An 11,675-nucleotide genomic window follows, 5' to 3' on the forward strand; every position below is an offset into this window, starting at 1 on the left:
GTCATTCAATAACGAGCACATTTGTCAACTTGCACTTACGATGACGACACGTAGTTGTTTGTTCTACAATATTTTTTAACTATTCCTTTCTAAAAAAAAAACAACTGTAGAACTTTAAAAATGATTTCTCTAAATATATTTCATAGTTGCTGTAGAAATTATATTGTATGTTGCGTATTTCAAAATAGTCCATTAAGTTAATAATATTAAAGCATAAAACAAATTATTAACATTCACTTGACTAGCATTTAAATTGAAGAAGAATAAAGACAATATATAGTTGCGAACATTCAAATGTCAGCGTCTCTTGTGAAAAGTGAAAAATGTATTATATGTAAAGGACACCACTTTGCACGCCAAGCAAGGAAATGGCGTTACCCATCCTTATGGAATGATCACCGCCGTCAAAAAAAGCTTCAAAGTTTGAAATTTTTAACATAAAAATTGAAAAATGAAAAAAAAACAAAAACAAAGAGAATATTGAATGCAGGTATTATGTGAGATGACTTCACTTACATCCTGTTTCGGATATGCCCCCAACATTTTTAAAGTCAGTGGATTTATAGAGATTCTGTCATACTTGATTAGCATGGTAAAAGCGGTTTTCACCTTTTATACAATTAAACAATTTTTATAACTTTGGTCTCTACTTATTTTATACATTTTAATTAAAAAAATTCAAATTTTCAAGTAATTTTTTTAATTTTTCAACGAAAAACGTTGACTCAAGTTTTGACAAGTAGTAAGAATTGACAACTAAATTTTCAACAAAATTAAAATGGTAGGAATTTTATTTTTTTTTATCCTGAAAGAAAATTTGTTGTCAGTTGCCAGATTTTACTTGTTGAACAATTTCTATATGAAATTTTGCAGAAAGTACTGCCACATGTGGGTGGTGTTTGTACTGTGATGCAACATTTACAGCATTCAGTTCATATCAATGTGCAATTTCAGTTGAAGTTTACATCTAATTAGCGATTGGCAATCTTTCAAAAAATGTTTCTGTGGTTTAGCGTCTGAAATGTTGATATATACATACATATATATATATATATATATATATATATATATATATATATATATATATATATATGTATATTTTTACATACATATTACCAAAATTTTTACAATATTCTATTAATTCTAGAATTTATAGAATATTGTAAATATATATATACATACATATATATGTGTATATATATATGTGTATATATATATATATATATCATTTATATTATGATGGTGTTTGTATCCTTATTTATAATTAGAAAAAGATTACAACGATGCTAATTAAGATTACTTGAAGAACAAAAACTAGCTAAGAAATTAATGTGATAAGAACAAAATTATTTTGAATTTTCATTGTCGTTGACAGCAGCCATTAATCGCCATGAGCTCAATTTGCATCAGGGATAGATGAGACGCACGATGAAAATGTGAAATTACGTACGAACTTGCATTGTTCATTACAGATTGATTATTTTTCGCGGCGATTATTTTCCAAAAGCGCATTTTCGAGCGCGGTAAATTATACGGAACATATTTTTGCAATTAATGACGCAGAGGCGAGCGAAGTCACCGCAGTGGCATCTACTAACAAACTGCAACGCATAATAACGAACAACTAAACGAATTACATCAGGCGAGTTTGTTGATTTATATTTTCGCGCGCCAAATTATCATATTTATTAGGCCTAGGCTTCTCCTCTCTATGATGTCTTCCGTTACACGGGTTCTGCCTGCCTGCAGTCGTAAAATTGCTGACTCCATGACGGCTTGCATCTAATCATGCATACGCTCACAATACATCACAACTCCACGCTCCCGCTCTTTCTGCTCCTCTTCCGATAAGCACGATTTACTCTTATTTTCACACGTTCTTTTGTTTCCCGTGTTTGTGTTTTTTCGTTTTTTCTAGTGTTGTTGTTGATATCGTCAATGCATTGTTTCGAATGCTCGATAGAATTTTTCAATTTTTTCGATTAATTTTCACGTAAACATTTTTGTCACCTTGACTTCGAATTTAGAAAAATTTTATAAATCTAATAAAAGTTATTAATTTCATGAAAACTTTCGACAGTGTCTGACACGACTCCGGAGCACACGGGCAGCTACTGCAACACGGACATTTTCAGAGCTCAATGTCCAGAAGGATGGGTGGTCATGATGACGTCAGCCTGGTACGGCAGGATGAAGATCGGCAAGTGCGTGAAGTTCCAGATAGGATCAGGCAGTTGCGGGAGAGACGTTCTTCTGCTTGTTGATCGCAGGTGTTCAGGCAAGCGAATGTGTGATATCAGAATTCCAGACGCCGAGTTGGAAAGCTCCAAACCCTGTGGCAAAGAGTTGAAAAATTATCTCGAAGCTAGTTATGTCTGCCTCAGAGGTTGGATCACTTTCTGAAAAAATTTTGATTGCTTTAAAAAATAAAAAAATTTAAAACAATACAATTTTTGCTAGATTTATAAAAAACTAACAAATGTGCCGCAGAGTGCAGAGTGCAGAACTATGGTTTTACATTAGCAATTTTACATAAATTGAGTAAATTAATTCAAATATTTGTTTCATTCAATGATTACAGCAGCAGTTTTTAATTTTTTTCATTGATTGAATTGTTTTAACATTACATCTAAACAATTGGCAAACTTTTCCACGCTTTTAGTCCAATAATAAAAATTAAAATAATATAACGATAAGGCTGTAGAAAGTTATTGAATGAAATTTAATAAATACGATTTGAAATTTCTGACCAAAACCTTCTATTAAATTATAATTTCATGAACTTATTGCCTTAACAACCTTGTAATCAGTCGAGACTGTGACCAGCGACGAATGCCAGTCAAGCACGAACCTGCAGGTCACTTTTGCGTCGGGTTACCTGGGCAGCATCATCAACTCTGACACTCCCCATTGCGACGGGGCATATCATCCTTGGGTAATCAAAGGTCAGCCCGGACAAAGGGTCAACCTGACACTTTATGACTTTGCCTTAGATGCTGCTACGTTCGTTGCTTCAAGTACGTCAAGTGGTGGTGCTGGTGGTGGTTATGTTAGCTCAAGACATGAAGATGATCACGGGAGAAATGCATCCTTCAGCAGGTTTTTTTTTATTACGGATTTGTTTTCATTTTCATAGGTGCGGTGTAAAACGCGAGCAACATTTTAAATTTCACTTGAAGTATCATTTTTAAAGGTTTCTGCAGGACAATTAATAAATCAAATATTTAATCAATTAGTTTATAAAGGCTATTTCCACGATGTTCAACAGCGCTCCTCAATGATTTTTGCAATAGATGAAGAAGAAGTCAGAGAAGGAGTTAAAGAGTTCCAAAGAAAAATATAGAGTATAAATAGAAGAGGGCCAAGGATAGGACTCTGAGTTAGTCCAATAGAAAATGTTTGAAGCAAAAAAAATTGAATGCAGCAGGGCATGTGTTTAAAAAACCAAATTACGCAAATAAAATTTTAAATCCAAACGATATTTTCAGCGACTATAAAAACAAAATTGCATGAATAAACGGAAAACCAAAACGGTGAATATTAAAATAAATCTGAAATTAACCGATGAATGAAGTGGCGCATCCATCAATCAATGATGAGCAATTTTGATAGATTTTAAATAACGAAAAAGTTGCATGGAGGCGAGATATCATAATTAACATTAATTTGTTAGTAGGTGAACCGAATATTTTGGTGGTGTTTGCGCAGCACGTAAACAAACCATTTCGTGTTTGTTTCTAGTGAGAATGCTTGACAGATGTGCATTCATACAAAATACACGTGCACGTAGCGTGTATATTCAAATTCTACCGACACACATATTCGCAAGCGTACGTGTGTGTCTTCCTGAATATGTGCATGCATGTGTGTCCGTGTATCTTCACGCATATGTTTGTGCGTATAATCGTGTCTGCGCTGGCTGCCTGTCTGCGTCCACGGATGCGTCACATCACATGTTCTTTTCACTTTCACTGCCATCATCATCATCGTCACCCTTTGTTTTTGTTGGACTTCAAATTAACGTCGTGCTGGCGACAGAGGCGGCACTCGTCCTTTCAAGCATTTCACGACGTCATCAGCCCTCCACTTTCATCATAACAAAATCTTCAAACAATTTTTCTTTTTTTTTCTCCTCTTCCGATTTTCCTTTTCTATTTTTCATATGGAAGGAAAAAATTACAATGAAAAATTGCTAACAAATCCTTTCAAAAGTGGAGTATTTGCGTGATTAAAATGAAAATATTCATCCACATGAGTGTGAGTGACTGTCTGTGTTTGTGTCTGTCTGTCTGAGTGACAGCATGCGTTGTGTCTGTGTGGAAGAATGTGGTTGCCTGTGGTTATGTGTGGTTGCGTGTGGTTGTGTTTTGCTGTGTGCGGTAGTATCAGCGACGGAACTTAATGTATTTTTCAAATGCTGCTAAAAATTTAGGATTTGTTCAATGCTTGTATGAATTTCGGTGAACACGTTAAATTACTTCCTTCACAAACATTTTCAAATTACATCAAACTGATCGTCCTGGAGTCTTTGTAGGTACACGTTAATTACTGTGTGAGGTTGTGAGATGATGTAATGGTTCTATTGTCTGATCATAAGTGGCCGTGTTTGAATTCATAGATGTCCCTACCAACCTACTAACATACCAACCTACCTACCTACCTACCTACCTACCTACCTACCTACCTACCTACCTACCTACCTACCTACCTACCTACCTACCTACCTACCTACCTACCCACCCACCTACCTACCTACCTACCTACCTGCTTACCAACCTACCTACATTTACTTCCTACCCCTACCTACCTACCCAGTAAAAACACCGGCACCAATGTATTTGAACGTTGCTAAGATCATTATGTTTTTATTGCGAGTGCAACTCCGCCGACAACAAAGGACAACTTTTGTCGTGCGGTTAGTCGTAACTAGAAGTCTGATTCAATTATTTTTTAATTCAAAAGTTGCTTCTTGTTGTTGCGGCGCTTATCTGTTCTTACGTGTGCTCAATCCATGCACTGCCCAATCATGCAAATAATAAATGTTCTCTAAAAATTTTTCACACGGTTGTACCTAACTATAATTTTTCTGTTCAATTATTATAAAAACAGCATCATAACTGTTTTCACCATATGCACATTTTTTAAAAAACGCGTGATTTTGATTGGTAGATATGGTAGAACCATGAAACACTGACCGAAATGATGAAGTTCAAATATGTCTTCAGCGTTGCTCTTCGGTTCCAAACAATTGTCTTTCAACGTTAAAAACCGTAAACTGTTCACTACCGATATAAGGTACAACACTGCAGCAATAACGGTGCTGATGAGAATACGAATGATGGTGGTTAGGGTTATACAAACAAAAACTGCGTTAATCGCGTTGATATCACCAGCGACCAAATGACTACCAGCCCACACGACTGACAACGGAAACGCACACGAGCGACAGCAAGCCGCTATAACATACAATCGCCTGCCAGATGGAGGACTGGACAAAACAAAAGACGCAACATCAGAGCTGCGATGTTAGATTCATAAGATGATTAATGGTGCACAAGAAGTCTAAAAGAGGCGTGCTAGAACTGGCACTTGATGTTAAACAGGTTCCATCTGACCTCATATAATTGATATCTATATGTTTACGAGCTCCTTTGTGTCAGAACATCTCCTATTATTGAACTATATCGCAGACGTTGATTTGCTTTATTTCAACATTTCTATAACTATTACTTTTTCTGAAAAACGAGCAACAACATTATTATTGTTCTCGTAATAGCCTGTACTGCATGCAAAGCAAATGAATTCTTTCATGTCCAGAAGAGTGAAGTGCAATTCTGATGGTGTTAATTGCAGTTCACAATTCGCACTTATACGAACGGCATGTGTACTATAACTACTGAATTCAATTAAAACTACTTAGTATACGTTCAGGTAATATTGAAAATTTTAATTATTTTTTAAATTATTAAATAATTCAAATGTGGCATATTAATATGTCTAGTGACACATTTTGTAATATTTTAATATTACATTTGTTTATTAAGCATTATTTTTTCATTCCAATGTAGATCCCATTCTTAATATAGGTAAAAATGAAAATTGACAAATAATTTGGTTAAAAAGTGAAATCATTATTCATTTAAGCTAGATTGTTAATAAGTTTTCAACATCCATTTATATAACAAATGGCATTTTCCTATAATGAACTCTTTTTTCACAAACCTCGTTATCTCTGAATCATCTATAATGTAATAAATCAATCATTTTAAACAAAGATGCCTGCTTGAATTAATGAACTCTCATGAAAAAAAAACTTGCTTCAGAGACTTATTATTTTTTAAAAATAACTTCAAACGAGCCAACTCCACTCTTTTTCAGAATTAATTAAACGACGCCTTTGATTATCTGCGGGTTGATGAATTTTACTGAAATTTCTGTTAAAATTTAATGTTGATGGTAATGATTCTATCTTTATTAAGAATATAGTTGAAACTTTAAAAAATATCAGTCAACTTAATTTCACTGTTCACCGTGTGAGTCAATCGATTGATGGCTTAAAACACGACTTCTTCAATTTCTTAAAACAAATTCTTAAAATTGAATTCATAATTTATAATAAAAACGAACAATTTAGCAAATTTCGAACATTCCAGGTTTCCGTCAGGACAGCTGCTGCCAGGAAACAAGCATTCCACCTCATCATTATCATCATTCCAGTTATCATTACCACCACCATCATCGTCGTCGTCGTTGTTGCCATCATCATCTTTTTCCTCTTCGTCATCCTCATCTCAATATTGTGTGAAGTACGGATTGATTGAGGATGGAGATGTGAGGAAGGAAATCTGCGGTGGGCATCTGAGGGTCAGACACCTGCACTACTCGGAACATTCCCTAATCAAGGTGCGCCTGACTGCTGGATCTGCCCCGACAGATCTCAAGAGATACGTTATCAAATACGAAGGTAACGTAATGATGTAGTCTTCTGCTGCTGTATTGGTGTGTTGGTGTCAATGTATATTTTTGAGTTGTTGTAACTTGTGTTTTAGGTTTAAACATTACGTCGATATTTCTTCACAAAGTTATGTCAGGTTTCGTTGCTGATAATGTGTTGTGGTAGTCATAGCGTTGTTGTTGTCGTTGTTGTTTTTAAAAAGTAATATTAATTTTCAACGTGAATGCGTTTTTGTTTACGTTGGCTATTTTCAAATTTTACCGTGACAAATTTTTTTTTAATTAAAACGAAGAAGCGAACGGAAGTGGAATGAAGGTAGGTGACCGGAAAATGCTCATAGCACTCACCGGAATGTAATAATGTTTTTCTACATTTCCTTCAAACTTCCACTGTATATGTTTGCATGTATGTGTTGTACGGGTGCGTTTGTATTGTGTATATGCGTGTGTATTGAGTATTATATATGCATGTGTGTTGTGCTTGTGTATTGTGTGAGTATTATATATGTATGCATGCTGTGCGTGTGTGTATTGTATGTGTGTGTTTTTATTGAATACGTTTGTATGTATAGTATACAACACATACACTACACACATACGTGTGTATGTGTTGTATGAGTGTGTATTGTGTGTGGGTGTGTTGTATGTATGTGTGTGTGTCTGTGTGTGTATTGTGTACGTATTTTATGTGTATTTATTGTATATGTTTGTGTGTATTGCATATATACGTATGTGTGAGTAATCTTGCGTAGTGTGATGTTGAATGAATGGAAAGAGTTATGGTTTTTAAATGTGGCAAACTGCTGAAAAATATTATAATATATTTGCAATATTTATTCACCGACAATATTTATAGATTAATTAGAACAAAGGCTGTGAAATTTCCAATGGCCAAATAAAACTTACACAAAATAATTCAAATAAAACACAATCTTTTTAACAATAATTTTTCATTTACTAATAATGTTGCACTTTTTTTTCTTGCTGTAATGATCAGTCACTCCCAGCGGCGAATAGACAGGGGGCTAGATCTGTTGTCTAGATCCGCCACAGGATCGCTCGGGTAACCTGCTACAACATCTTTCTTCATTTGATTAATTGCTTTTTGCATCAAATTGATTCAATTCATTTCTACTGTTTGACCGTACGTCGGTATGTGTGTGTGTGCGTGTTCGTGTGTGTGTGTGTGTGTGTGTGTACGTGTTCGTGTGTGTGTGTGTGTACGTGTTCATGTGTGTGTGTGTGTGTGTGTGTGTACGTGTTCGTGTGTGTGTACGTGTTCATGTGTGTGTGTGTGTGTGTGTGTGTGTGTGTGTGTGTGTGTGTGTGTGTGTGTGTGTGTGTGGCTGTGTAACCTAATTTTGCGATCAAAAGCAAATATTAATTTGTCTACGTTAAGTTATTCCTTCATTTGTAAGTTGGCGATTAATTTATCAACAAAAATGTTTGATGTTCTTTCATTCAATTTTGTTTGTTACTTCCAATAAGTTTTGAATACTGTTTCAAAAGATTTTATGATATATTAAGAAAAAGTTTAATAAAGCTCGAAAGTTTTTTTATGGTATCGTCTTTTCAATTTTCGTTTTTTAATTAAAATTAGGCTTACTTTACAAAATAAAGTTTATGTGAAAATGTAAGAACTGTAAAAAGTAAAATGCCTGAAAGTGTATGATAAATAAAATAGATTAAAATGAAAGCATTATGATCGTTGCTAGAAATGTGGTGATTGAAAAGGAAAATATGATATTGGTCGGCAAGTAGCTCAGTCGGTAGGAGAGTCATGTCTCGTGCAGTTAAACGATGTCCTGGTTCAAACACTGTCTGCCCGAAACCAATGTGAACTCCACATATAATAATGATAATTATAATTGAAAGATGAGAATACGATAATTAGGCTCTAGTAAAAAATAAAAATATAATGAAGGAAAATAATGCTAGCTGGAAATGTAAATTTGGTGATGACGATGAAGATGATGATGGAAATTAAGACTACGTCGACATTAATGATGAGGTTGATAGCAATGATATTGGAAAATGGAATGTGATGATGTCGCTTTGCTTCGTTGCTGTGTATTTTTTATTTATTACCACGTGTAGAACATTACAAATATTTTTCTCTTTCATTGCCGTCCATCTATCATCATTCATCACTTCAGTTCATACTAGAAATATTTGCATAATTTTATTTGTCACTTGTCACGAATGAAATAGCTGAATATATATATATATATATATATATATATATATATATATATATATATATAAATAAATTGAATAAATTGGCATGTTTAATAAGAATGATATGAACAAAAACATACCATTGACACAGTTATTGGCTGCACCGATCCAACTCACATTCCGGAAAATGCTTGGTTCAAAAGAAAAACAATCATGCCAAAAGCGATTTCATCGTCATCATCATCATCATCGTTGTTCTCATCATTTTCTCCGTCAGCTTTATCGTCGTCTCCATCATCATCTGCATCGTCATCATCATCGTCATCATCTTCATCATCAGTTTTCCTTCCTTCCCATTCAGCCAATTTTAAATCATCACCGTCATCATCTTCGTTATCATCACCCAGCCAACCTGCATCTATTATATCATCATCGCCGATTTCATCATCAGACACTTCATCATCGTCGTCGTCTTCATCCTTTCCACCATCTTCATCATCGTCATCTTTAACATCATCACACTTTCCTTCTGACTTGATGCGGGATGTGGTGGTTTGGGGTTGCATGAATAGCACGCTGGAGCAACTGCAGGTTGAATGCTCCATGCGGACTGGCCTCTGGTTGGATTCCTCGTTCCAACATATTAACTGCACCATACGTTAGATCACTTTTTATTGTTCCCATTGTCTTTTATCCTCAGTTGGTGCCATTTTGTTGTTGTTGTTGTTGTTTGTGTTGTTGCTGCAGCGGTTTCTGTTGTTGTGGTGGTTGCTAGTGCTGTTGTTGTCGTGGTTGTTGTTTGCAGCTGTTGTTGTTTTTGTTATTTCGCTTTTGTTGTTGTTATTGTTGTTGTTGTTGTTGTTATTGTTTTTGTTATTTTGTTGTTGTTGTTGATGCCATTAAGTAAGTGGATATTACCATCTTCTTGTCATATCAAAGTTTATGTGTGTGTCATCAATTGAGTGTGTTTTACTGAGTGAGTTGATGTGGAGTCATTAATTAACAGTTATTGTCATTATGGTAAATTAGCAATCCTTACCATTTCTGTTTAAAATAGTTTTTACTTATCATTTTTACTTATTATTTATGTTTGCGTTTGATTATTTTTCGAAAATAAATATGACATGTTTCATTACTGTAGTTTTTCTATAATGATTTAATTTTGCAGTTTTCATAGTTCAGTTAATTTAAAAATCGTTTTTTTTAAAAACATTAACATCAACTTTATTAGTAACATTAACAAAAACATGAACAATAACGATTTTCAAACATCAGCATAAAATCAAAATAAACGACTTGAAAACATTAACAAGAAAATAACAACAACACGAATAACATGACAACAGCATTAATAGATGTTCTTATGAGCGCGGAGTTGGACATGTCGTTACGTCATTCGAACAAGAAGGCACGTGACAACAAGGAGAACAACAACAGCAACTCATTGTGGAAGAACAAACGTTAGTACTATTTAGCAAATCAGTTTCAGTGCAGTCAACTAGATGCCACGTTGTGTATGTGTCCTTTCCTTTGTGTGTGTGTGTGTGTTTTGTGCAATTATATAAAAATGTGTGTAATTGTGTGTGTTTTAGCATTTATGAATGTGCGTACGTGTGTAAGTGGTTTGGTGTGCATTTGTGGGCGTATTTATAGATTTGCGTGTGTTTGTGTGGTTGTGTGTATTTAAAAAAAGTATTAAAATTTCTTTCCATCTTTCCCTCTCTCTCTCTCTCTCTCTCGCTCTTTTTTTTCTCTCTCTTTCTGTGTGTGTGTATATGTGCAAGTATGCTAGTTTATGTGGTGCATGTGTTTTGTTTGAGTCTGCTTGTGTGTAAATTCATGTGTAAATGTATGTGCGTGTGAGTATATAAATGTGTGTGCGGCGCATACAGACGTACATATCTTCTGTGTTATCTTGGTGCGTGAGTCATTGTGTGATTTAATAATGAAGTTAATTTGATGTCTCCGTTTATATGCGATCGAGGAATCATTTTGTTAACAAGATTCAAAGTTGAACATTTGAACTTTTATGTCTAGCACATCGCTGATGGGATTGTTTGAGGAGTAATGTTAAATCGAATAGTTAACCAATTTTGTTCCCTAAATTAAAACGTCCAATAAAACATGTAGCAACATGAGCAACATTTTCAACGAAATTATTCCGATTCAATAAAAGACAAAAAAATAACAGTTCGTGGTTTATTTGAAAAACTAAGGTGTTGATGGTATAGATAGATCTTAAATTTACTTAACGAATAATTATTTGCTCAATTTAAAGAAATAAATAATACAATGAATGAATAAAATTTAAAATATTTGTCATTAATATAAAATATATGTAATAATGTGGTTAATATAAACAATAAAAATAATATAAAGAATATAAATACATGCGATGTACGTGTACAGTACATACACATACGTGCCTACACATGCAGTACCTACACAATACACATACGGTACAGTACCTACATATACGTGCGTATCTCAACAATTTTTTATGCATCTGGATTTGACAATGCAAGATTAGGGTTGATTTCTTA

The 11,675-nt window shown here is 34.3% G+C and overlaps 3 protein-coding genes across 3 annotated transcripts in view; all 3 read left to right on the forward strand.

Moving 5' to 3' along the window:
- Window positions 1–502: 502 nt before the first annotated feature.
- Window positions 503–3,343, forward strand: HELRODRAFT_159334 (hypothetical protein; the record flags this gene model as incomplete). Its single annotated transcript, XM_009011223.1, has 5 exons — window positions 503–550; window positions 1,643–1,646; window positions 2,081–2,386; window positions 2,811–3,017; window positions 3,237–3,343. The coding sequence occupies 5 exons, from the start codon at window positions 503–505 to the stop codon at window positions 3,341–3,343; spliced, it is 672 nt and encodes a 223-aa protein (XP_009009471.1).
- A 1,872-nt stretch (window positions 3,344–5,215) lies between these two features.
- HELRODRAFT_159335 (hypothetical protein) lies at window positions 5,216–6,981 on the forward strand (the record flags this gene model as incomplete). Its single annotated transcript, XM_009011224.1, has 2 exons — window positions 5,216–5,295; window positions 6,654–6,981. The coding sequence occupies 2 exons, from the start codon at window positions 5,216–5,218 to the stop codon at window positions 6,979–6,981; spliced, it is 408 nt and encodes a 135-aa protein (XP_009009472.1).
- Window positions 6,982–10,468: 3,487 nt separating this feature from the next.
- HELRODRAFT_159336 (hypothetical protein) overlaps window positions 10,469–11,675 on the forward strand; it is a gene marked incomplete at both ends in the record, with an annotated part of 6,532 nt that continues 5,325 nt past the window's right edge. Inside the window, one exon of the mRNA XM_009011225.1 lies at window positions 10,469–10,592. Coding sequence (XP_009009473.1) covers window positions 10,469–10,592 — 124 coding nt within the window. The remainder of the gene's footprint in view (window positions 10,593–11,675) is intronic.

The sequence above is a fragment of the Helobdella robusta genome (genome assembly GCF_000326865.2).
Source record: "Helobdella robusta unplaced genomic scaffold HELROscaffold_1, whole genome shotgun sequence".
In the NCBI taxonomy this organism is placed as follows: domain Eukaryota; kingdom Metazoa; phylum Annelida; class Clitellata; order Rhynchobdellida; family Glossiphoniidae; genus Helobdella; species Helobdella robusta.